At 40.0% G+C, this 25,314-nt stretch overlaps 1 protein-coding gene across 1 annotated transcript; it reads left to right on the forward strand.

Annotated features, from left to right (window-relative positions):
• The first annotated feature begins 810 nt into the window (after positions 1-810).
• LOC106927375 (regulator of nonsense transcripts 1) lies at positions 811-25,209 on the forward strand. The gene is made up of 24 exons (XM_015002907.2): positions 811-2,519; positions 3,027-3,163; positions 3,613-3,702; positions 5,235-5,402; positions 5,478-5,658; positions 7,817-7,978; positions 8,217-8,301; positions 8,796-8,894; positions 9,355-9,463; positions 9,555-9,714; positions 9,818-9,936; positions 10,423-10,587; positions 13,181-13,295; positions 13,407-13,550; positions 13,681-13,894; positions 14,292-14,409; positions 17,361-17,517; positions 17,770-17,912; positions 18,053-18,227; positions 18,335-18,416; positions 19,928-20,089; positions 20,167-20,417; positions 22,112-22,231; positions 22,372-25,209. Exons 1-23 carry the CDS (start codon positions 2,349-2,351, stop codon positions 22,226-22,228), a joined length of 3,324 nt encoding a protein of 1,107 aa, XP_014858393.1. The 5' UTR covers positions 811-2,348; the 3' UTR covers positions 22,229-22,231; positions 22,372-25,209.
• The last annotated feature ends 105 nt before the right edge of the window (positions 25,210-25,314 follow it).

Consider the following 25,314-nt stretch of genomic DNA (forward strand, 5'->3'; position numbering starts at 1 on the left):
ACCAGTGGCACTGACATCACATCTGATGAAGACTCTGGAGAGGCTCTTCCTCGACCACTTCAGAATCCAGGTAAAGGATGCAGAAGACCCCCTGCAGTTTGCCTACAGGGCAAAGGTTGGAGTGGAGGATGCCATCATCCACCTCCTACATCGAGCCCACACGCAACCTGGACAAAGGAAGTGGCAACGTCAGGATCGTCTTCCTGGATTTTTCAAGCGTCTTTAACACAATCCAGCCCCTGCACTTCTGGAAAAACGTACCAGAATGAAAGTGGACTCCTGCCTGCTCACCTGGATTTGCAACTACCTTACCGACAGACCACAATTCGTCAGGATGAATAACATCACGTCTGACACTGTGGTCAGCAACAATGGAGCCCTGCAGGGGACGGTGCTGTCACCCAACCTCTTCACCCTGTACACCTCAGACTTCTGCTATGACTCTGAAACATGTCATATTCAAAAGTATGCTGATGACACCGCCATCATGGGGTGCATCAAGGACAGCGAAGAGGAGTACATGAGTCTGGTGAAGGACTTTGTTGTCTGGTGTCATAGAAACAGGATACATCTAAATACTTCCAAGACAAAGGAACTGGTCATTGACTTCAGGAGGGAAAGAGGCAGTCCAAGACTAGTTCTGATAGGAAGGGAGGAGGTGGAGGTCGTGCAGACCTATAAATATTTTGGCCTGTGGCTGGACAACAAGCTGGACTGTACAAGCAACACCAAGCAGCTTTATAAGAAGGCTCAGGCCAGGATGTACTAACCTGAGCAAGCTGAGAACCTTTAACATTTGTGGAAAGCTGACTGTGGCCCCAACAACTTATAATAAATGAAATTAAACTACTCCACTTAAATTACCAGCACTTCACCTGCTGGGGTCTGAATACACAGTATCACAAATTCCTCCTGGTCCACATCTGTAGAGAAATCTGCTCTGGTTCATCAGTCAGTTGGATCCGTCTGATCCAAACTGAGCAATTGAACTCTATGAGCTTTTTACCCTGTGCGGTGTCCAGAAGTGCGCTTTTATCAGGATTTTATTTATTTATTTATTTTTTTGTGGTTTCGGTTCCCCGGAATGGACAGATGTTCCATCTGCCACACTCCTCCTGAGCGCAGGAGGGTAATATCTTCAGCTCCATTTGTTAAAACAGCTGGGTGAGTTAAGTTTAATTCTTCGCAGCGGCTGAGCCGCGTCCGCATTAGTTGTGCAGCGCAGTGCGCATGTTACAGTTTAATGAACTTCTGCACCTTTGTTTATTTCCTCAAGATAAACTGCCGGTGCAAAAGGGGGACAAAGTAAGAAAAGCATCCCATACTTTTGCAGTAAAAAAGAGAGAAGTTCAGTTAAGCTAAAGTAGAGTGAGTTCAGAATGCATGTTTTTTTTTCTTTTAAAGAACTTTCTTTAGTAACTATTTGTCTATGAAAAAATAAACTTCAGACTTAAAGGTCATCAAGCTAAAATAAAGTGCAACTCAAATTGTCACTTGTTTCTGGTTTATGCAGCTACAAATAAATGTTCCAAAAAAAAAAAAAAAACTGTTCTATGTTCTTTTATTCCATAACTGCAGGCAGACAATATGGTACAGATTCACAGGATTCCTGCTTCTCCTCCTCTGGTTCCTGCATCATGGCTAACTGATTGACTAACCTGCTCACCCACTGACTGAGTGGCAGCCTGACGTTGACTGGGTGACCGACGATGTCACTTGTAAAAAAACAAACAAACAAACAATATGACCACTTAAGTGCCTACAAAGCTACCAAAAATCTAAGTATTTCTATGTGAAGCACCACATCCCAAACTGAAATTAACTAATTAAACAAATTACTGACCAACAAATTATAAACAACTAAAATTAAACAAAAAATTCTAATTATGAATCAACGAGAAAATAAACAAATTAGTAAAATATTATATTCTAAATTTTAAGATTTAACAACAGACTAATCCTAATTTCAAAACCCAGTTGGTTTTATTATCAGTGTACTGTTCTCAGTTAAACAAACTGAATATTGTATTTTAAAGAACATTGTTGCATGACAAACTTCATGTTTTTGAGACTGCACGTTTTTAACAGTCCGTATTCACAAGATGGCACAGACGTTCTTGCCTCCTTTCCTCTGCAGGCCCAGTGCACTGAAGGTCCTTTAGGAGTCGAGTGTTAGTGATGAACCACAGGAAACGGAACACTATCCACTTGTCCACAGCGAGACTCCATCTCCTTAGCCACCTTCTGCATCATTATCCTGTCTCTGTGGTTGGGACGACTCCGGGGTACCGACGCTTTATGGAATATTCTCGAAGCGGTAGGAATACCATCGAGAAGAAGCAGGAAACATGAGCGTGGAGGCGTACGGGCCGAACTCGCAGACCCTGACGTTCCTGGACACCGAGGAGTCGGAGCTGCTGGGAGCGGACACCCAGGGCTCCGAGTACGACTTCATTGATTTTACCTTGCCAAGCCAAACGCAGACGCAGGGCCAGACCCACAGCCAGTTAGATAATCAGGTTCGTGAAATTGTTCAATTTTTTTCGCCATTTGTTTAGAAAATGCGCCTCCTGCTGTGTTAACACAATACAAGTTAGCTGATGGTAGCTAACAGCCTGGAAGATGCCTGATGTGTTGCTTTAATGCCGTTGGTTGCCTAGGAGGTTAGCTGCTCTGCTTTTACAGTTAGCATGTTAGAGTTCGAGCTTTATTTACTTAAGAGCAACAGTGCTAATTATTACCTGTGCAACCAGTCACTGCTAATTTTCAATGGCTCAGTAATAAAAGCAGACGAACGCAGTCTGTTTACTGAACACCGAAGCAAGCTGTGGCTCAAGGCTGTCAACAGTTATTTAATCGTACAGTACACAGAGCGGTGTTCCTGTACTATAATATAACTGATGAGAGCTGATCGATCGCATCAAGTTAACTGTGTTCAGGCTTTTTAAAACAGAGGTTTCCAGTGAGTGAATTTAGTGTTGTATATGTTTTTTTTATGATCCAGTCATTGATGTTATTCTCCTCAGGTCAACGGTTCGGATGTTGTGCTGCAGAATGGAGATGACCCTGTGGTGAAAGCTAGCCAGCTCCTTGCAGAATTAAACTTTGAGGAAGATGAGGAGGATGCTTACTATAGCAAGGACCTCCCATTGCATGCCTGCTGGTAAAAGACCTGACTGTTGCATGTGCCTCCTCCAGTTTTTTCACCCTCAGGTCCAGCCTGAGTTTCTAGGCAGAACTTACCCAATGAGCTCACTTACTAACAAATGACAGACCGATAATAACCATGAACTGCTAGAGTCAAATGGGATTATGAAACAAGTGATGTTTTTATATAATCAAAGCAAAGATAGGAGGAGGTAGCAGCAGTAACGCCATCAGAAGATTTTATAAGCCTTGAACATCTGTAGATGGGTCTTTGTAAAAACAAGTGTCTCTGAAAACACCTGAGTACTTATTTCAAAATATTAATATAAAATCCATTACATTCAGTGAGTAAATGTAGTGACAATCTTTGACAGCCTGCTCATACATTTCTGTCTATTGTTTTCCAAGGTTTCATGTCACCTCAGTGTAGTTGTTCTGTGTTTTTTATTCCTGGCATTTCTGTAGTTACTGTGGAATTCACGATCCAGCCTGTGTGGTCTACTGCAACACCAGCAAGAAATGGTTCTGTAATGGCCGTGGGAATACATCTGGCAGGTATCAGTCACATGCACAACGAAGAGAGTATTTGTTCATTAAATTGAGCTTTTTGTTTTTTTTTTTCGTTCCTAAAATGTATTTAAAAACTTGATGTTATTCTAAATTTGATTGAAATGAATACTGGTACAGTTCCTTGCAAAGGTTTTCACATAACTTTAACTTGCTACAGCTACAACCTTTATTGCATTTTTGGTGACAGACCAAAGCAAAGTAACTCATGATAATAAAGAAGTATTAATCCAATTGACATTTTTAGCCTGGAGGTTAAACGATATGTGTGGAGAATGGAACATTGCACATCACCCTGAAAACATTTCACACACGCTTACGAATCATCAGTATGACCAATAAGATCATCAATACAGAGCAAAGGATTCTGGGAGAGGTAAACAAAAGAAAAAGCCCAACAAAAAAAGAAAATATTTAATTTCCCTTTGTAAAGTATTTTTTTTTCAATTTGTAATTATTTTGGGGAGTTTGTTAAGCTCTCCTCTGGAAGATGACACAAGGAATCATTTTTCCCCAAACACAGTAATGTTTCACAAAGTGTTTTACAGTTTTTACCCACCACGCAGAGTCCAAAGCAAATTTCAACATCTATAAACAACAAAAATAGTAGTAATAATGATAAACATTATTATTATTCTGGTGGTGGTGGTTGTGGTGGCAGCATAATCCTGGGGGGATATGTTTCTTGAGCCAGGACTGGAAACCTGGTCAGAGCTGATAGAAGATGGACGGAGCTAAATCAGGACAATCCTGGAAGTAAACCTGTTAGAAGCTGAAGAAGTCTGGAGACTGGGGTGGATCTTCACCTATACACATTCAGCCACAGCTAGGAAGGAGTGGCTTAGACCAATGCATATTTAGGTGTTGAAATGACCCACAGTAAGTTTAAGGGGAACATTAATGTTCACACACATTCCACATGAAATTTAACTAAACTTGAACTGTTTTGCAAAGAAGAATTGTCAAAAAAAATCTTGATTTCTTGATATGCAAAGCTGGTAGAAACATATTCCAAAAGTCTAGCAGTCGTGATGACGGTGAACGGTAGTTACAGGGAATTAACTCATGGGGGCTGAATACAAATGCAGACAATTCTTAAGATTTTTATTTGTTAATATAATTGAAAATTTTACTTCGTTTTCACTTTAGTATGCACTACTTTAGTATTGGTCTATTAATATCCTGAATAATACCTCTTTGTTTTTAGTTGCAACATGACAAATTGTGTAAAAGCTTAAGAAACAAGGCACTGGAGAGTCGTTCTTATCAGTACTGCACCAATAACACAATCATTTTGTATAGAATGTTACATCAGGAATACAAAATATGCACCCTGCATTACGTTTTGGTTCTTTACATCTTGTCACTGTATCTTGCTGCTTTTCCTGCCAATGTGTTCAGAGCTGCACACAACTAAACAATGACTTGCAGTCTAGAGGCATGTTGAGCGTGCTATAAGCACAGGAGTGATGTCACTTCCTGTACTCTTTGCGATAATTTTAATTAGCTTACCTTTGCAGCCACATCGTGAACCACCTGGTGAGGGCCAAGTCCAAGGAGGTGACCCTGCACAAAGATGGGCCTCTGGGAGAGACGGTGTTGGAGTGCTACAACTGTGGCTGCCGCAACGTCTTCTTGCTGGGCTTCATCCCAGCCAAGGCCGACTCAGTGGTGGTGTTGCTGTGCAGGTACCCCGCTCACACATGTTCCTGATCATAGGCTTGCTTTAAAAGAATACTGATTTCTGTCCAAATGAATCCCAGACAGCCGTGTGCCAGTCAGAGTAGCCTGAAGGACATTAACTGGGACAGCTCCCAGTGGCAGCCACTCATCCAGGACCGCTGCTTCCTGTCTTGGCTGGTTAAAATCCCCTCAGAACAGGAGCAGCTCCGGGCCCGGCAGATCACCGCCCAGCAGATCAATAAGCTGGAGGAGCTGTGGAAGGTAATATTAGCCTTTCTGTCACACACTCATTTATTTACAGTAACTCTTCTTTGCATGGAATCTGATTTGTCTAGACAGCTGTATGAACTGTGTTGCATTTGAACTCCATGCATGGTCAGGTTATTATGTGCATGTCATCAACTGTGGTAAAGGTGCAGAGAGAGAGATGCCGTAGGCCCAGGTTGAGAGATGGAAAGGTTGATTTTAATGAAAAACAGTCCACAAAAAAGTTCCAAAACACCAGGCAGCACAGTCGAACGGAAGGCTTAGGCTCATTAACTGGTAGCAACTGAGAACACGAAGGAACCTCGGAAGACGCAGACTACACGTGACACGGTAGACAGAACGGTACGACAAGGACACAACAAAGAACATGGGACACAGGTGACATTAAATACACTGTTGCGCAGATCTGCTCATGAGTTCAGATGTGGGTGCATGAATAGACACATTTGTGTGTGCACACACAAAACACATACATTAGTGTGCCACTCTGTAGCACTTCTCAGCAGGTGAAAGAAATCTGGCCCAATCAGCAGCACCCTCAACTCAGGTAATATAAGGAATCCACCAACCACTTTGCTGGTTTTGCAACAGAGCTGAGGAAGGCAAACACAGCCTCCAAAGCAGCATTTCATGGGAAAAGGACTTAGATTAAACAAGGACTACTGTTAAGCAATTAACTGGACTCAATTGAAATGCAGTTTGACTTTGGTTTTCCATTTGAGAAAAGAAATGCAGAATTTATTGGAGTAACAGTTTACACTGCTAGTTTTTACAGTTTGGTTCCATTAAATGTATGTTAAGATATTTAATGTAAAAACTTATGTTCTAAGAAAAAGAATGTAATTCTAAAATGTTTGGATTTGTTTGATTCAACCAAACATGGAATTTAATAATTTAATACTTGAATTTATGGTTAAAATTGTGAAAGAAATGTATGTCTAAGGTTAAAAATGGAATTGGTGAGTAAGATAAATTATTAACTTTGAACCAAATGTCTAAAATGTGTTAAAATATTTTGTATGTGTTTTGTAGGTTTTTTTACCTGTTGATTCTCACTCATTGGTGAAAATAAAAGATTGAGTAAAATCCTGAAGTCTCTTCAAGTCCTCCTTTTCAAGCGTGGGAAGCCATGAAATTATAGAACACTTGACATACACGAGGGTAATCGGGGGACGAGACACAGCTGGGAACAATCGGGGGCAGTCAGGACAACACAGAGACTCCACAGAAAACCAAAAAATACACCAGAAAAAACCCCAATCCCGACAGTGCACGTATACTGTATCTGCTGAGGCCATTTTTTTTCTTTCTCATTTTTCCTTTTTTTCTTATTTTCCCATTTACCTTTTTCTGTCCATGCGTATGTTTTTTTTGTTTCCTTTTTCTCTTAGTCCCTTAAAAGGGTCTTTTATCAGAGGCTTCTGATAAAAACCTCCAATACTGTTGTTTTCAGTTGCCTGCCATTAGTTATAGTGTGACACAAACATAAGCTGTTCCTAATACGCTTTGCTTTGTCCAGACGGTCTGGGCTCTCAGCTGTTGATAAATGATCACTTCCTGGAGGCGTGGACTGTGTTGAGGTTTTAAATTTTACCCAATTGCTAACGTTTGCGTGTGACGTATGTAATGCTCCATTTCAATGCTATGAAGCTTACCGGAAATTGCCAGCTCTGTAAGCAACCATTCTCCACTGCAAAGAGAGAAGAGCCGATATGTTGATCTTAATTCAATATTTGGAAGTGTTGCCAACATGGCTTCCTTCACTTCCTCTGCTACCATTGCTAAAACTACAGGCAGACTACAATTCTAAAACAGTGCAGATGTCATCGTGGATCTGTCAGTCAGTCCTCTCTCAATGTAGAGCAAAAGGGGACATTATTATTATTCTGGTGGTGGTGGTTGTGGTGGCTTTTCAGAGCTTTGTGGAGGTAAATAAAATCAGTGGATAAGATCAGTATTGGCCAATCACCAATTTCCCAAAGTTTAGGAAATCCAGTTTATCGGATTTATCTGTGCCTTAGTTCCTAAGGCTTCTTTACTCTCGATGTGCTCAGCAGGAAGCTATCTAGAGTTAATACAACTATGGAACTGGTTTATGTGGCTTTTTATTTGACCCTTGTCATGCTAGACTTAGTCTTTGTTTTTCTGACAGGAAAATCCCACTGCTACTCTGGAGGACCTGGAGAAGCCTGGAGTGGACGAGGAGCCACAGCACGTCCTCCTGCGTTACGAGGATGCCTATCAGTACCAGAATATCTTTGGTCCTCTTGTAAAGCTGGAGGCTGACTATGATAAGAAACTGAAAGAGTCACAGGTTAACTGGCAATTATTCATAAAGTGTTTGGTGTATGCTTGTCATACAAGCAGAAAAATTTGATTATTGTGATCTATGTATTTTTATTATTCTCAAACAAAAAAAATCTTAATAGTTTTGGGTGAAAACCCACAGGGGTAATGGTTGAATGATATCTAGCTTTTCTACATGCTTATTATTTTACTCAATAGTTATTGTTAGCTCAGTTGAAGCATGTCCTATTATTTCCCCTCTTCAGACTCAAGAAAATATAACGATTAGATGGGACCTGGGCCTGAATAAAAAAAGGATTGCTTATTTCACCCTTCCCAAGACTGACTCTGGTAACTATCTTAAGTTTTTACCATCTTCACACACACTTGTTGGGGAAGCACTGATAAATCCATTCCAATTTGCTCAATTTTGGGAGATTGCTTGATGTGAAGCGGATCTTATCCACCGATCTCTCTCTCCAGAAAGGACTGAAAATCAGCCACTGTTCCCTTTTGCTCAGCAGTGAGAAACTGACAGATCGGCCCACCAGGTCACATCTGAGCCTCTGTGGTTAACAATAGTCACCCCCCACTGTTGCTAACTTAGCAACTCTGTCGCTATATTTTGCCGAATTTTCAGGGGAAAAAATCGGTATTGGCCAAAATCAGAATCAGCAGGTCAGGTTTTTTTAAAGATTGGTGATCGGCCAGAAACTACAATCGGTACTACCCTAATATTTGTTCATTTTGCAGCAGGAATTATGCTCTGAACTTTTCTCTTGGCTAATTTCTAACATCTATTTTCTTTTTTTTTTTGTTTTGTTTTTTGTTTTGTTTTTTTTGAGATATGCGACTAATGCAGGGTGATGAAATCTGCCTCAGATATAAAGGAGACCTGGCCCCTCCATGGAAAGGCATTGGACATGTCATCAAAGTTCCTGACAGTATCCTTCTGACTGTTAACAGGCACACAATTGTTCACAAGTGTTCTGGTCAGATAATCATAAGGCAGAGTGGGCAGAACAGGGTTAGGGTGAAACAAGGAGGCATAGCACAATCTAGTGGCAGTTCTGGCAAACTACTTAAACTAAGCTAGGCTTAGTTTAAGTCATACTGGTAGTGTATTGTATATTTACACACTGTAACAATATGAACATGTTATGTTTAGAGCATCCTTCCAACATTTCTAAATAACAAATAGAAATGCTATAAAGTTTAATTAATAAATTATCCATCCAATGAATTAAAATTATGTTTTAGCCAGAAACCACTTTACACGGCTACAATTCTTTAAAAGGTATTCACATCCTCCACAGACTTCAGTATATTTTACTGGGATTTTGTTTTTGTGTACGTTAGTTTAATTCTGGGAGACATGGAGGAGTCCTTAACATTTAACCCAAGACTACGGCGATGAGATTGCCATTGAGCTTCGGAGTAGTGCCGGAGCTCCGGTGGAGATCCCTCATAACTTCCAGGTGGACTTTGTGTGGAAGTCCACCTCCTTTGACAGGTATTCAACCACAGCCGAACAGCCTTGTTTGCACCTGTTATGATGAAGAGAAGTGGTGTAGTAGCTGGCTTTTTGTGCTTTTATTCTGAAGGATGCAGAGCGCCCTGAAAACATTTGCTGTGGATGAGACTTCAGTTTCTGGCTACATCTATCACAAGTTGCTGGGACACGAGGTGGAGGATGTGCTCATTAAGTGCCAGCTGCCTAAACGCTTCACTGCTCAAGGCCTGCCTGACCTCAACCACTCTCAGGTGACCTTGAGAGATACAATACTAACAGCATAATGATCATTGCTGTTTGCTGCCTGGTACTTTTACTAACTGGGTTTAATGAACATGCTTTGTTGTGACACAGGTCTATGCTGTGAAGACAGTGTTGCAGCGGCCCCTCAGTCTGATCCAGGGTCCCCCTGGCACAGGGAAGACGGTCACCTCCGCCACCATAGTGTACCATCTGGCTAGGCAGGGAACCGGGTAAGGAACTACAACAGTTTAATTATTGGACTTACAGAAAACCAGAAATCAGAAATCCTCTATTTTCAACTGGGTGTTTTAAACTGGGGTATCCTTCAAGACTCGCATTAATTTGATCCTAAATGAAGAAAAAAAAATCATTGGCAAGATACAGTTGTGCTCATAAGTTTTCATACCCTGTCAGAATTCTTGATATTTTTTTGTGGTCATTATCCAAAGAATATAAATAAAGGAAAATCTCTTCACTCATTATTTATGGTGGTTAAATACATTTGCCAAACAACCCTTTTAACCTTTTTGAAATGATAATGACAACAGAAACTTCCCAAATTGACTGATCAAAAGTTTACATACCCCAGTCCTTACTGTGGATGAGGCTTTTTATTTTCTCTGATGTTGAAAAATGACTGATCTATTTGGCAGCAAGCTGCATTTCTGAGGACTAACTGAGAGAGTTTTCATGTTGCCCTTGTGTTGTTCTTCCAGACCAGTGCTGGTGTGTGCTCCTAGTAACATTGCTGTTGATCAGCTGACTGAGAAGATTCACCAGACAGGGCTGAAGGTAGTGAGACTTTGTGCCAAAAGCAGGGAAGCTATTGATTCTCCGGTGTCCTTCCTGGCTCTCCACAACCAGACTCGGAACATGGAAAGGTAACACACAAGGGACGGTGTGTGTAGTCACTGTTTTCATGTTAAGTGATTAGAGATCAGGCTTTTCTCTACATATTTTCTATACCTGTTCTGTTTTTTGTTGTGTTTTTTTTTGCTAATATATTGAAATGTACAAGAGTAAAAATGTGCTTTGAGATTTATTGAGGTAATAGTTTTAAATTAAGTTGAAAATGGAGAAATGACAAAATTCCCACCATTTATGCTTTCCAAGCATTGGTCTGCACATTTTATCAGATTTGTTTGGTAAAGTTCAAAGAGAACATCAAATTGTGAATTCTGTTGGTGGAATACCTTTACCAGGCACAGCCAATGAAAATCTGATGAGCTGATTTTAATCTCTGGCTGGCTGATTAATCAGTGGATGTTTGTAAGCAATCTGGTGTTTTGACCAGCAAAATTAGGACATATAAATAAACGTTACCTTTTATTTGGGGTAACTTTCAATGTACAAAAAAAAAAAAAAAAAAAAAAATATATATATATATATATATATATATATATATATATATATATATATATATATATAAAAACATATTTGTTAAAACTATCTCTAAAGGTTTCCACTGGCACGTCATGCCCTAGCCGGTTAATGTGCGGTTCAGTTCTACCCCAGGTAATGAGCTTTTCCATGATACGCTCTGTTCCCTGCTATTGTGGGCGGGATGTACCCAACTCGTAACTGATGTTTGCAGCAACACTCAGCAACCCCTAACCCTAACCTCGAGGTTCTGGTTCTGCTGGACTAAAATAAACCCAGATATTTTATTTTGTCGTGTAGAAATTCTTTGCTGGTCCAAATATTATGATAAATACTCAGATCAGCTGATTATTTTGCTACACATTACATTGGATTCTGGCACTTTATGTTTTTAAAATGTGCATTCTTTTGGATTTGGATAATGCAGTCAAAAGATGTTATCCAGTAGCCACACATGAACTTTATTATAAGTTCATGCATCAAGAGTATCCAGCTCGGAGGTTCATACAGAGAAGGTATGAACTGTCTTCTCTGTATCAACCTGCCCAAAGGGCTGGATGTAGGGCTGTTGTAAACGAATATTTTAGTAATCGAGTAATCTATCGATTATTCTTACGATTAATCGAGTAATCGGATAAAAAAATAAATAAAATGAAATATTGGTAAATCTGGCATAATACCGGTGTTACTATCAGATATCAATATCAGTCCAATTTTTCATATTTGAGCATCCCTAACAGTTGCTTTTTTGTAGTTTAGAAAACTAACCTGTAACAATAATAGCTCACTTTCTAAGTTAACCAGAAGAAAAGTTATAGAAAAATCTGAAATTATATTGAATTTAATAACAAAGAGGCAGGCTCACAAATATGCTTATAAAAAATGTCTACAATCCAGCTTTTAGTTTATGTATTCATCTTCAGTGAGTTTAATAGATTAATTAAACTCACCTTGCCACCTAACCTGTCACGCTTTGGGTTTGAAAATACGGGAAATGCCGCCTGGAGTGGGAGGAGAGGGCGAATGAACGTAAGATGGGGTGGAGGGGAGGAAATAGACCAGCGGACTGACGAACCGTTAGACCGGGGGACGAACACGGGGGGAAGCAATACGGGATATTTACGACACCTTCACTGGTCACTCAGAAACTCATCTACCAGCCATGTACGATGCGCTCCGCCACCCGTTTCTTCAGACCGGGATATGAAATTATTGTGCGGTTCGTCGGTAAAGCTACATTTACACGGTAAGCATCAGCTACTCAGCCGCCCGCCCTGTTCAGGCTATCCGCTCACCTCAGCGCTCTTCCCGCCGTTCGCTTTCAACCAGCAGCCCCGGAGGAGAAATGCTGCCGTACTCCAGGCATTCCCCAGTCATTTTAAGGATGCTTATTGGTTCCCCAAAAACGATAAAAAGTCGGGCATCATCATCAATCAATAAAATCCCCACGGGCCAATCTTGAAGATTGGACTTTATGCCGCTGAGACTTAGCTTTTGTCAACAACTCAGAGGCGGAAGTGAGAGCTCCGCGCAACGCAAATGAAGTCCCGGCCGGAACACGGTGCGCTAACTAATAAAACATAAATTAACGAAGCTTCGAGGCAGGTAAATTTTCCTCGAGGAATTTTAGTAATCGAGGTACTCGAATCATTCGAGGAATCGTTTCAGCCCTAGCTGGATGCTCTGCATGCACTGTAACTTGTAACTCATATGGCTATGCTAACTTGCCTAGCATTCACAGCAAATGAAGAAGAAGCTGTAATGTGACAGTGGGAAAGATGGAGGGTGTGAGTCGTACATGAGGTTGAATAATGGTGCTAAGACTCTCCTCCTGGCTCTGATTGGGTGTTTCTGATGCCCAATCAGAGCCGTGTATTTGTTAAGAAGGCACCAGGTTCATAGATAGAGGAGCTCAATTTTTTTCACAAATTAAAAAAAAAGTAAAAGAAAAACATTGTTTTAATAAGAGTCACATACCGCAGTTTTAAGAATTGGCTGCAAACATGGTAGTGATACAAGTAATTCCAGATCATTCTGGTTCATATTGAGAACAGAACCTCATGGCTGTAGTTTCTCTCTGGTTGATGTGGGCAGCATGCCAGAGCTGCAGAAACTCCAGCAGCTGAAGGATGAGACCGGAGAGCTGTCGTCCTCTGACGAGAAGCGCTACAGAGCTCTGAGACGCACTGCTGAGCGGGAGCTGCTCATGGTACGACTGGCTGAGTGTGAGACACTGAGTAACCTGATGAGAGTAAGGAGCTGATGCAGCAAAGCTTACCCAAATGAAACCTGGGTTCTTCTGGGTTTCTCCTCCACCCAGAATGCCGATGTGATCTGCTGCACGTGTGTTGGAGCAGGAGATCCTCGTCTGGCTAAAATGCAGTTTCGATCTATCTTGATTGATGAAAGCACTCAGGCCACAGAACCAGAGTGCATGGTGCCGGTTGTCCTTGGGACCAAACAGGTAAGCATGAAGAAACCAACAGAAATGACAGCAGGAGTATTGCTGCTGTTTTCTTCCTGTTGTTTGGAGATCCACAACTGAACTTGCTTGTTTGAACCTTCTTTATCGTCGTCGTGTTCTTTTTCTGTAGCTGATTCTGGTGGGGGATCACTGCCAGCTAGGACCTGTGGTGATGTGTAAGAAGGCAGCAAAAGCAGGCCTGTCCCAGTCTCTGTTTGAGCGCCTTGTGGTTCTGGGCATCAGGCCTATCCGTCTGCAGGTCCAGTACCGCATGCACCCAGCCCTCAGCGCCTTCCCCTCCAACATCTTCTATGAGGGCTCCTTGCAGAATGGAGTTACTGCTGGTAAATTCATGGTACTTTGTTGTAACTGACAGTCCATCAAACTTTCAGTTTGACTTTCAAACTATCATTTGGTTTGGTCACCAAATGATAGTTTGGTGACCAAACCTTTTCCTCTCGGGGCCAAAATCATCAAGCTGAAAGGTCTTGGAGGGGACACATTGTTGTAGGTTTAACTATAAATTTCTTGTGACCCATGCCTAATGCAGAAACTTTGAATTTGTATCCAAATACAAAGAGTATTGGACAACTAAAGTGATCTGGATGAGAATATTAATTATTTAGGACTTACTTTGTGCTGAGCAGTCTCTTAATTCAAGGCTAATCTGACTTGTACGTTTAGAGAGAATTCGATGAAAGACATGGGGTGTGTTCCTGTTTTTCTTTGCTCCATCTACAGCTGATCGGGTGAAAAAAGGCTTCGATTTCCAGTGGCCACAGCCAGACAAGCCCATGTTCTTCTATGTCACCCAAGGCCAAGAGGAGATAGCGAGCTCTGGAACATCCTATCTGAACAGGTTTGGATTTGGTTTCACTTTGTTAAAAAGCTTTACAGATTTATCTTGCAGTTTTTGTTGGACAACATACAGGTCCTTCTCAAAAAATTAGCATATTGTGATGAAGTTCATTATTTTCCATAATGTAATGATAAAAAATAAACCGTCATATATTTTAGATTCATTGCACACCAACTGAAATATTTCAGGTCTTTTATTGTTTTAATACTGATGATTTTGGCATACATCTCATGAAAACCCAAAATTCCTATCTAAAAAAATTAGCATATTTCATCCGACCAATAAAAGAAATGTGTTTTAATACCAAAAAAGTCAACCTTCAAATAGTTATGTTCAGTTATGCACTCAATACTTGGTCAGGAATCCTTTTGCAGCCTTCAATGCGGCGTGGCATGGAGGCAATCAGCTTGTGGCACTGCTGAGGTGTTATGGAGGCCCAGGATGCTTCGATAGCGGCCTTAAGCTCATCCAGAGTGTTGGGTCTTGCGTCTCTCAACTTTCTCTTCACAATATCCCACAGATTCTCTATGGGGTTCAGGTCAGGAGAGCTGGCAGGCCAATTGAGCACAGTAACACTATGGTCAGTAATACCAGTAGTTTTGGCACTGTGAGCAGGTGCCAGGTCGTGCTGAAAAATGAAATCTTCATCTCCATAAAGCTTTTCAGCAGATGGAAGCATGAAGTGCTCCAAAATCTCCTGATAGCTGCTGCATTGATCCTGCCCTTGATAAAACCCAGTGGACCAACACCAGCAGCTGAACATGGCACCCAGACCATCACTGACTGTGGGTACTTGACCCTGGACTTCTGGCATTTTGGCATTTCCTTTTCCCCAGTCTTCCTCCAGACTCTGGCACCTTGATTTCCGAATGACATGCAAAATTTTCTTTCATCTGAAAAAAGTACTTTGGACCACTGAGCAACAGTCCAGTGCTGCTTCTCTGTAGCCCAGGTCAGGCGCTTCTGCCGCTGTTTCTGGTTCAAAAGTGGCTTGACCTTTGACCTGGGGAATGCGGCACCTGTAGCCCCTTTCCTACACACGCCTGTGCATGGTGGCTCTGGATGTTTCTACTCCAGACTATCGGTCACCTCTTCTCGTTGTGCAGCATTTTCTGCCACACTTTTTCCTTCCCACAGACTTCCCACTGAGGTGCCTTGATACTCTGGGAACAGCCGATTCGTTCAGAAATGTCTTTCTGTGTCTCACCCTCTTGCTTGAGGATGTCAGTGATGGCCTTCTGGACAGCAGTCAGGTCAGCAGTCTGACCCATGATTGCGGTTTTGAGTAATGAACCAGGCTGGGAGTTTTTAAAAGCCTCAGGAATCTTTTGCAGGTGTTTAGAGTTACTTTGTTGATTCAGATGTTGAGGTTAATTGCTCGTTCAGAGAACCTTTTAATGATATGCTCATTTTTTGAGATAGGAATTTTAGGTTTTCATGAACTGTATGCCAAAATCATCAGTATTAAAACAATAAAATAAAAGTACTGAAATATTTCAGTTGGTGTGCAATGAATCTAAAATATGACAGTTTAATTTTTATCATTACATTATGGAAAATAATTAACTTTATCACAATATGCTAATTTTTTTAGAATGACCTGTATGTATGACGATGATAGACATACTAGAAAGGTTTCAACAGATATTTAAGTGTCATATAAAATAGGGGTGGGACTTCAGTGCATTTTTGCATAGATTCTAACGCAATTATTCTTTTCTTTTTTTTTTTTGACACAAAAACGTCCTGGTACACCCATAAGTCTGATTCACAAGCGTCAGCCATCATCAGTGATGGACGACGAACTCACTTCTCTTAATCTCACTGTGATTAATTTCTGGTTCAATAAACAATCTGATTAGATCCTGGAAAAAAAAATATCGTTAAACATCTTTGTTGTTGAGCTCATGTCTTTTCAATAATTTAGCAGCAAAAACATTTTTTGAATTGAAAGTGTTTAGTCTGTCAATACAGGATTTTCAATTAAAGTATGATTAAACACATTAAAAACATTTGGCTACATTTTATTTGAAGGGGTGTGCATAAGACTGACATGACACTGTCATAAACATGACACACCTGTCATGAACATAAATAAGTCTTTATGATTGTCTATGAATGTTGTCATGAAGTGTCATTCGGTAAATAATGACACTTTTAATGCAAAGTTGCTCTAAAGGTTGCATTAAAAGTTCATTAAAAATACCAACTTTGCAGGATTTTTTTAAATTATGATAATTTAATGCAAAGTTGGTATTTTCACTTCACTGTCACTTCATGACAACATTCATAGACATTCATAAAGACTTATTTATGTTCATGACAGGAGTTATGTCAGTCTTATGCACACCCCTTCAAATAAAGTGTTACCAAACATTTTTGCTTGTTTCTGAGCTCATTCAGTAATTTAGCAGCAAAAAGGGTTCTTGAATGATAAATGTTTTTGTCAATGTATGGTTTTTGATTAAAATGTGATTAATTTGTATTTATTAATTACATATCTTCAAATTAACTTGATTTAAAAATTTTAATAAAGTCCAACCACTGGAGTGAAGTTATGCTTGTTGATGCTTCAACAAGATGACTTTTGCCAGTTTAGTCAGGTGTCATTTTCTACGTAATATATAGTGCTAGTAAGTCGTTGTGTTAATTGCAGTTTATTTGTACATGTATTAAGTTATGAAACCTATAAAAACATCAACATTAGTTATGTCTAAAAATATAAAATAGCCCCCAATTGAGGAATGAGGATCTACAAAGGAAGATGTTGGGAGCTAGACAGAGCTGCTTCAGCCACTAATGCTCCAGATTATAGAATAACTGCCATTAGACAGAAATAGAGCTGGATCACAATTACCTGTATTGTTGGTGAGAATGTTTTTGGACCGCTTCAAAAAATTAATGGGTGAAATAATGACATTTTTTTAAAGATGTCTGTGATGTCTTTGTAGAACTGAGGCTGCCAATGTGGAGAAAATAACCACAAGGTTACTGAAGGCTGGGGGTAAACCCGACCAGATTGGCATCATCACTCCCTATGAAGGACAGCGGTCCTACCTGGTCCAGTACATGCAGTTCAGTGGCTCCCTCCATACCAAGCTCTACCAGGTCAGCTCAGCTGGGTTTTCACTTCAGAATTCTGGAATTAGCTTTTATCATTTTTCAGGACTGGATAAGCATGGGCACAAGAAATTGATGTATGGGATAAAAGCAAAAACATTTGCACTTCCTTTGTTCATTCGTTCGTTCGTTCATACGTTCCTACATAAACAACCACGTTTGAATTACCACTGTTTGCTCCCTGAGCCAGCAGAAATGTCATTCAGTCAGCTGAGTTGGTAAACTGCTGCTTCATAACAGGAAGTGGAAATCGCCAGTGTGGATGCCTTCCAAGGCAGAGAGAAAGATTTCATCATCCTCTCCTGTGTGAGAGCCAATGAGCACCAGGGCATTGGCTTCCTCAATGACCCCAGACGTCTCAACGTGGCGCTCACCAGGGCCCGGTACAGCACCACCACTTCACACTGAACACTTGAACTTTGACCTTCTTCACAATAATACTAGTAGCATCATGTCATCATCCTGTCCTGTATGTGGTGTAGCTAACATGCTGTTTATTACTATTTCCTCCAATGTGATGCAGATACGGAGTGATCATTGTGGGGAATCCGAAGGCCCTGTCCAAGCAGCCTCTGTGGAACCACCTGCTCAACTATTACAAGGAGCAGAAGGTTCTGGTAGAAGGCCCATTGAACAACCTGAGAGAGAGCCTCATGCAGTTCAACAAGCCACGGAAGCTGGTCAACGCCATCAACCCGGTGAGTTAAATGTGTGTTCCTGGCATTCAGGCTTCCTCACTGGATAGGGCTTTTATAACTGGGTGCAAATGTGAGATGTAGACAGTGGACATGTTGTTTGTTCCCAGGGTGGCCGCTTCATGAGCACAGCCATGTATGATGCCAGGGAGGCGCTGATTCCTGGCTCTGTTTACGACCGCAGCAGCAACGGTGAGAACTTCTTCCCGCAGAGCACACACCTTCATTGTCAATGGAATGTTCAAAAGTTGTTGATACTTGGCTATTAATTGTCCAGGCTCTGGGGTGGCAGATATAGAATTGTATTTACATATTAAAGATTTCGATGATTAGACATTACAATTCAGAACATTTTCCACCAGAAAACCTGATCTTGCATGTTTTTTAATTGAAAGATGATGTACCTCAGATCACCTGCTGCAGGCTTCTGTTTTTAATTTCACAAGAAGCTTCACAAGGATGAACAGAAATAAACTGAATGCAAAACTTTGAGTCTGTCTTCATCTGACAATAAAACCAGTGAACATGTTGACTTTGGTTTGAAGTCAGGAGATAGCCAAGATATTCCACATATCCATGCTGCAACTTGTGACTCATTTCATCAGAACATGTATCCGTTGGTGAAACAAGATTTTATTTCCTCTAGACACATGTTTCAAGTCTTTGTAATGAAGCTTGCAGATAGCCATAGAGAGAGTTCATCTATTACTCACTGAAGATGAATACATAAACTAAAAGCTGGATCATTTTTATACGCATTTGTGAGCCTGCCTCTTTATTATTAAATTGAGTATAATTTCAGATTTTTGTATAACATTTCTTCAGGTTAACTTAGAAAGTGAGCTATTATTGTTACAGGTTAATTTTCTAAACTACAAAAAAGTAACTGTTAGGGAAGCTCAAATATGAAAAATTAGGCTGATATCTGATAGTAACACCGGTGTTATACCAGATTTACCAATATTTAATTTAATTTTATTTTATTTTTTTATCTGATTACTCGATTAATCGTAAGAATAATAGATAGATTACTCAATTACTAAAATATTTGTTTACACAGCCCTATATAGAATATTCACTGAACTCCGATCCAGAGCTGCACAGCATTCTGGGTGATATAAGCAGAAAAAAGGCTTTACATCAGGGGTGTCCAAAGTTGGTCCTTGAGGGCCAGCAACCTGCGGGTTTTAGTTCTCTCCCTGGTGTAACGCACCTGAATCAAATGATGGCTCGTTAGAAGCCTAAGAAGAACATTGACTTGTTGAGGAGGTTGTTCCTGCCACCAGGGAGAGAACTAAAACGTGCAGGATGCCGGCCCTCGAGGACCCACTTTGAGCTTTAGATGCTCAACCTCTTAGCTAAGCAATTTTGGTGACATCAACTAACTCACTCACTGGTTACCTAATTAACAACCTATTGAATAAGTTGCACAGCAGCAGCAGTTTCAGGTTTTTGCCACTGGGCTTAAAAAAACATGGAGTGAAAACTGGATAAAACACAGTAGGTCAGGCCTCCTGTTTGGCAGTATTTCAGATATTTGAAACAAAAAATGAATAGATAATTATCAACATCAATTATCGATATTGACTGACATGAAATGCTTATATCGTGATAAGTTTTCTGTCACATCATCCAGTACTAAAAACACATGAATACTGTGAAGTCATTTGAAAGAAGGATAAACACACTGTTTCCCTCTACAGGCCGACCTTCCAACGTGTACTTCCAGACTCATGACCAGATCGGTATGATCTGCTCTGGACTCGGTCCAATGTCGTCCATGAACATTCCTATTCCCATCAACCTTGTGATGCCTCCTATCCCTTCACCTGGTTATTTAGGACAGCTGAACGGCCCCTCTGGAGGTGAGAGGAATGTTTCTGTCAGTGATGGCCAACTGCATTGTTTAGATCAAATCACTTTACCTGATTCTTATGTTGAGGTCGTGGTGAAAGCACGAAGAATAAATCAGCCAGCACAGGCGGCAGTGGAACTCGAGGTGCTCGTCAAAGAAACCGTGGAGACGTGGGAATAGACGGAGTTCAGCACGGAGGTCACATGACTGGCAGCCAGGCTAGCCAGGACCAGGGCTCCCAGCCGTTCTCCCAGGGGCCCCTCACACAAGGCTACATCAGCATGAGTCAGCCCTCCCAGATGAGCCAGCCCGGGCTCTCCCAGCCTGAACTGTCACAGGTATGTTCACCAATCCTCTCTATGTTGTCCCTTCTTTCATTCCTAATTGTTTAGTTGTTCTTCCTTTAGACATGTTGTCACCTTTATTGTGGTTTATGCGTTTCTTGTATGCTAAGATAAAATGGCCATCTCTGCATGTCTGCCGGCTTGGCCATTGATATGTTTTGATTTACAAGTCTATTTTTATATTTCATCTTTGTTAATGGATAAAGAACAAATAAGACTTTAAAACACTTAAAACAAGTTATAACTTGAGGAAACAGGATTTTTATAGATACCTGCAAGTACGTCATTATCTTAATCAGGAAATTATTAGACATACAGATGAGCAGGAACCAGTACTTACAGAAATACTAACAGCATATCAGGCAAAATCCAAAACAAGGTATTATATCACGGTTATACAAGGGATTTATGAGTAAAAAAACACATTCAACTTTATATGTGAAAACAAATTGGGAAAAGGAAAGCAAGATGGAATCACAGAAGAAGAATGACACAGTTACTGCATGGCAGTTTGGAGATGTACCAATTTGTACTCGTAGAGAGAATTTAACTGGAGAAGCCTGCTTAGATTTTTTTATAACACTGAAACAGAAAATTTCTTGTACCAGGTGGGAGCCTAAATGCTGGAGGCAATGTGGAAACACAGAACCCAACCACTGGCATATATCCTGGGATTGTACAATTATAAGACATTATTGGATAGAAATGCACAAAAATATTGAAAATATCTTGAAAATAAGAATACCTTATAAATTCGCTATCCTTATTCTAGGTGACACATAATCCCTACCTGACAACACAAAATATCTGTTTCAAATACTAATTACAGCTTGTAAAAAAAAAAAAACTGTCACCAGGCGCTGGCTCCACCTTTTGCCTCCCACTGTAGAAGAATGGATAGTGTGTTAATGAAATCTATCAGATGGAAAGATTAACATTTTTAATTTGTTTTCAACTGAACAAGTTTACTATCTTGTGATCCAAATGAGTGTTGTATGTCAACAAAACACAATATGTAAGAATCCTAGATTGTTGAGAATTAAGAAAGAGAGGGTTCATTCTTCGGAGAGGGTCTATTTGCTATATAATTTACTTATTGTTATATACATAAAAGTAACGTTTTTCCAAAATAATACCCCCTTGTTCCATCTTGTTGTTTTGTTTTTGTAAATGGAAATGTAAAGAGAAGAAATTTTGTATCTGATCAGACTGAAATTGTGCTCTTGTAATTTTCTCAATACCTCAACAATAAAGAATAATAAAAAAATTGTCTGCTGTGTGAATATAACCTTAAAACACGTCCACATTTAGATGGTCCAAAGAAACTGTGTTCGTTGTCTTATTTTTTTCATTTGTACTTATGCTGCTGCAAAAGATGGATAACTATTATACTAAAAATGTGATTTCTTTTTAGTGCTGTGGATGTTTCGGCAAAGGTGTGGTTGAGGGTTGGACGGAACAATTTTAAATTTCATTATTTTATCCGGAGAAACTTTTATTTTCCTCAAGACACAAGCTGCCTGTTTGAATGAATTAAAATTAAATTTTAAGGTTCCACTGTACATGAAACAAACTGAGGTTTGTTCATTTTCCTGTTTCCAGGAAGAGTTTTGATGTACACATGCTTAATTCCTTCCAGCATTGAAAATCTTTAAAACTAACCAATTGATGTACTTGTCCCATTCTAGGACAGTTACCTAGGAGATGAATTCAAGTCCCAGTTTGATGTGGCTCTGTCCCAGGACTCCACATACCAGGGGGAACGGGCCTACCAACATGGAGTGACTGGACTGTCCCAGTACTAGAATGTGAGAAGCATCAAATTCTGTCATTACTGTTAATCACAGCAAATAACACAAGATTGTTCTTTTGTAATGACTTATGAAAGTTTTTTATTTTGCTTTAAAATTCATTTCATATTTCCTAACTAGCATGTTATGTGTGTTAGTGTTTCAGGTTGCTGGAACAGAGACCTGCCTGAAGCTTGGTTTGTTCGTATTTTAATCCGGGTAATAGAAAAGGAACAAACATGGATACCCGTTTTCCACTGCTACAACCGAAGCACCGCTGTGTGAGAGACGAGGAGACCGTGAGAAACCAACCAATCAGAAGAGTGAGAGCAAAAATGGGAGTAGAGCTGGACGGGAGGAGAAGGAGACTGGCATGGCATAAGGAAGCACGGCTGCACACAGGTGAAGACGTACAGAAAGGAAGCCGGCGTCCTCAGAGCAGTGAGGTCCGTCAACTGGTCAGGGAGTGGGACAGGTCTACATGATGGTGGACAAGTGTGAAGGGGACAGTTATGTCATTGTGTCCCTTAACCTCTGAAGTCCTCCAGGAGAGGACTTGGAATCTTGCACCAAAAGCTAGAGAAGATCTGTCTCACACTAAACTCCTCCAACATGGGATCTTCTGGGAGGTGGAGTGAGACAAAATAAATGGAAGACATAACTCCAGAAGCAGTCGTTATGGCAACTCTTTTAAACCCAACGCTTGAAACAAAGCATCTAGAAGAAATATTTGGCATTTCAGGTGGACTCAAAAGTGTTTGTGCTGCTGTGCTGCAGAGTTGTGACCTTTTAAGGCTGCACACACACGGGTCACCCGTTTTATTTCCTTAACTTTGAGAAATCTTACAGTGTGAGTAAAGAAGTGTGTTCAGAGATGTTTGCTAGTGTACCTTGCCATGTTTCAGAGCATGTCTGCTTAAGAACAGGTGGTTATATTAGAATTGAATAAAAATACCCCCAATAATTTCAGATCTTAGTACCGTAATACAAAAATAGACACCGTAAATGTTTGGAAGTGTCATTTTTTCCCTCTGGTTGAACTTAGTAAAGCAATTCAATTTATTCTGAGCTCCTAATTATCCTTCTGTTAAACCAAGTGAAGTGAACTGTACTTTACTGAGATTCCTCTCGCGCCAAAAACCATGCAGTGAGGTTTCCACAGTTAAAGCTCCTGAATAGGAGAAAAGCATGAAGATGTGTAGAGGAAAAAGTGAGAACAAATTTTCTTTCATGCTTTTAAACATAAACCTGACTTTAAATAAATTACAATGCAAAGTCTTCAAACTCCATCTTCTACCATGACAAACTTGATCAACATTAAAGCTGCAGAATGTAACTTTTATTTAAAAAAAAAAGTTTGTTTTTTTAGATATTTGTTAAAACTAGTAACATTTTTGAAGACAAAAAATTTCATTAACAGTGAGGGGCAGTTCAGCAAAATTTACTCGCAGGTGGACACCTTTTGTGGAATACATAAAATCTTTCCCTTCATAATGTGTAGAATGATTTAACTGACCCATCATGTGATTAAGTTTAATAAAAAAAGTAAAATACTATTACATTTTACCTCCACAATGCCACCTCCCACCCCCTTATTATTTTATTATTTAGGTATTTATCTGTTCATTTTTTCTCGTTTTTATGTCAGTATGGTGATTTCTGTTCATTAAGGGAAAAAAATTGGAGAAGTTATGCAAGTTTTGCAAAATGTATGTAATGTCAAATGTATAATCTCCTGACGAACAAGAATAAAAAACTATCACTAGTAATGTAACAGTATAATATGATAAAGATAGTCTGTGAAGCTCCTCTTCCTTTTGCCAGTTCTCCAAGTTCTAACCAGAAAATGTGCCACTCAGAACCAATCAGTGCCAGGAGGGTCTCAGTGCTGTCAATCACAGCAGTGTAATGGCTGCTCACACCCTTACTCTCTGCTAGGCTACAGCTGGTTCCCCACAACAGAGCCTGCCATGAACGATCAGGCTAGTTAACATGGCCACTGCTGGCGAATGAATGTTTTTTCAGTAATAAGTTGTTTCTCTGCCAATAGCATATTGAGCAGTGTGTACATGAGGATGATTGACAGCACTAAGACCCTCCTCCTGGCTCTTATTCCTTATTTCTGACCAGAAGCAGTGCTTTTCTTTGGGTGGCAATAAGAGCACTGGAGGTAGTTGGAGAAGCTCAATCTTTTATTATACGTCACATGTTAAAATGTTACAAATATGTGAAAAACAACATAATTTTGTAAAAGTTACATACTGCAGCTTTAATCCTGCTGTAAGATTAAAGATATGAAGTGCTAATCGGTTGAGATCTGTTATAGTTAAAAATGACTGACTTTTTATTAAATGAGCTTTTTTATTTATTCTCTAATCCAATGTTTTCCTTTTTGTGTTTTCCCAGAAATATAAAAAGTTAACTAAAAGTGTGTCATTTCCCAGCATTAGTGAAACTTACTCTTGTAAATTCCTATTTCACTCTGGCTCAACTTGTGATACAACATGTGTATTTTTTCTTAACCTTTTGACCACAACATTAGTCATCTTTGCACTGAAGGCTATCAGTTAGCCAACCTGATGTTTGTCTTAAATCAGTTTAAACTCTTGAACAAGCCTAAAGAATTTATGAATTTTGCCGGGGGTTTTTATTCTACAGCAATGAACTATTTAGTATCTTTTATTGACATTATATCCGATTTAGAATTAAACCCTGTTGAGTCAAATGTACTTACTAGCTCTCATAATGCATTACATCTTTTTCATGAACAGGTAATGAAATTTTCAACCGTGTTTTGAGTTTGATTGATCCTAAAAACCACCAATAAATGATCACACAATAACTTACTTCCACAAATAACATCTGCATGTTTTAGTAGGAACAGAACACGATCCCTCGCCGTTTTTTTGTGTTTTTTTTAAGAATTAAACCAGTTTTGTTTTGCTTCTTTAAAATCTGCTAATCATGACGAATAAAGTTTCTCTTGATTCCTCTCATCATGATGCTCTTGTTTTATTGAACAAATTAACAAATATATTTCAGGAGAAGCAGGGTGTGTGATGTCCCACATGGGCTGCCTGAGTAGCTTTTGGAGGGCGTGA

Source organism: Poecilia mexicana, unplaced genomic scaffold, assembly GCF_051168715.1.
Source record: "Poecilia mexicana isolate PSO_F unplaced genomic scaffold, ASM5116871v1 scaffold_17, whole genome shotgun sequence".
Taxonomy (NCBI): domain Eukaryota; kingdom Metazoa; phylum Chordata; class Actinopteri; order Cyprinodontiformes; family Poeciliidae; genus Poecilia; species Poecilia mexicana.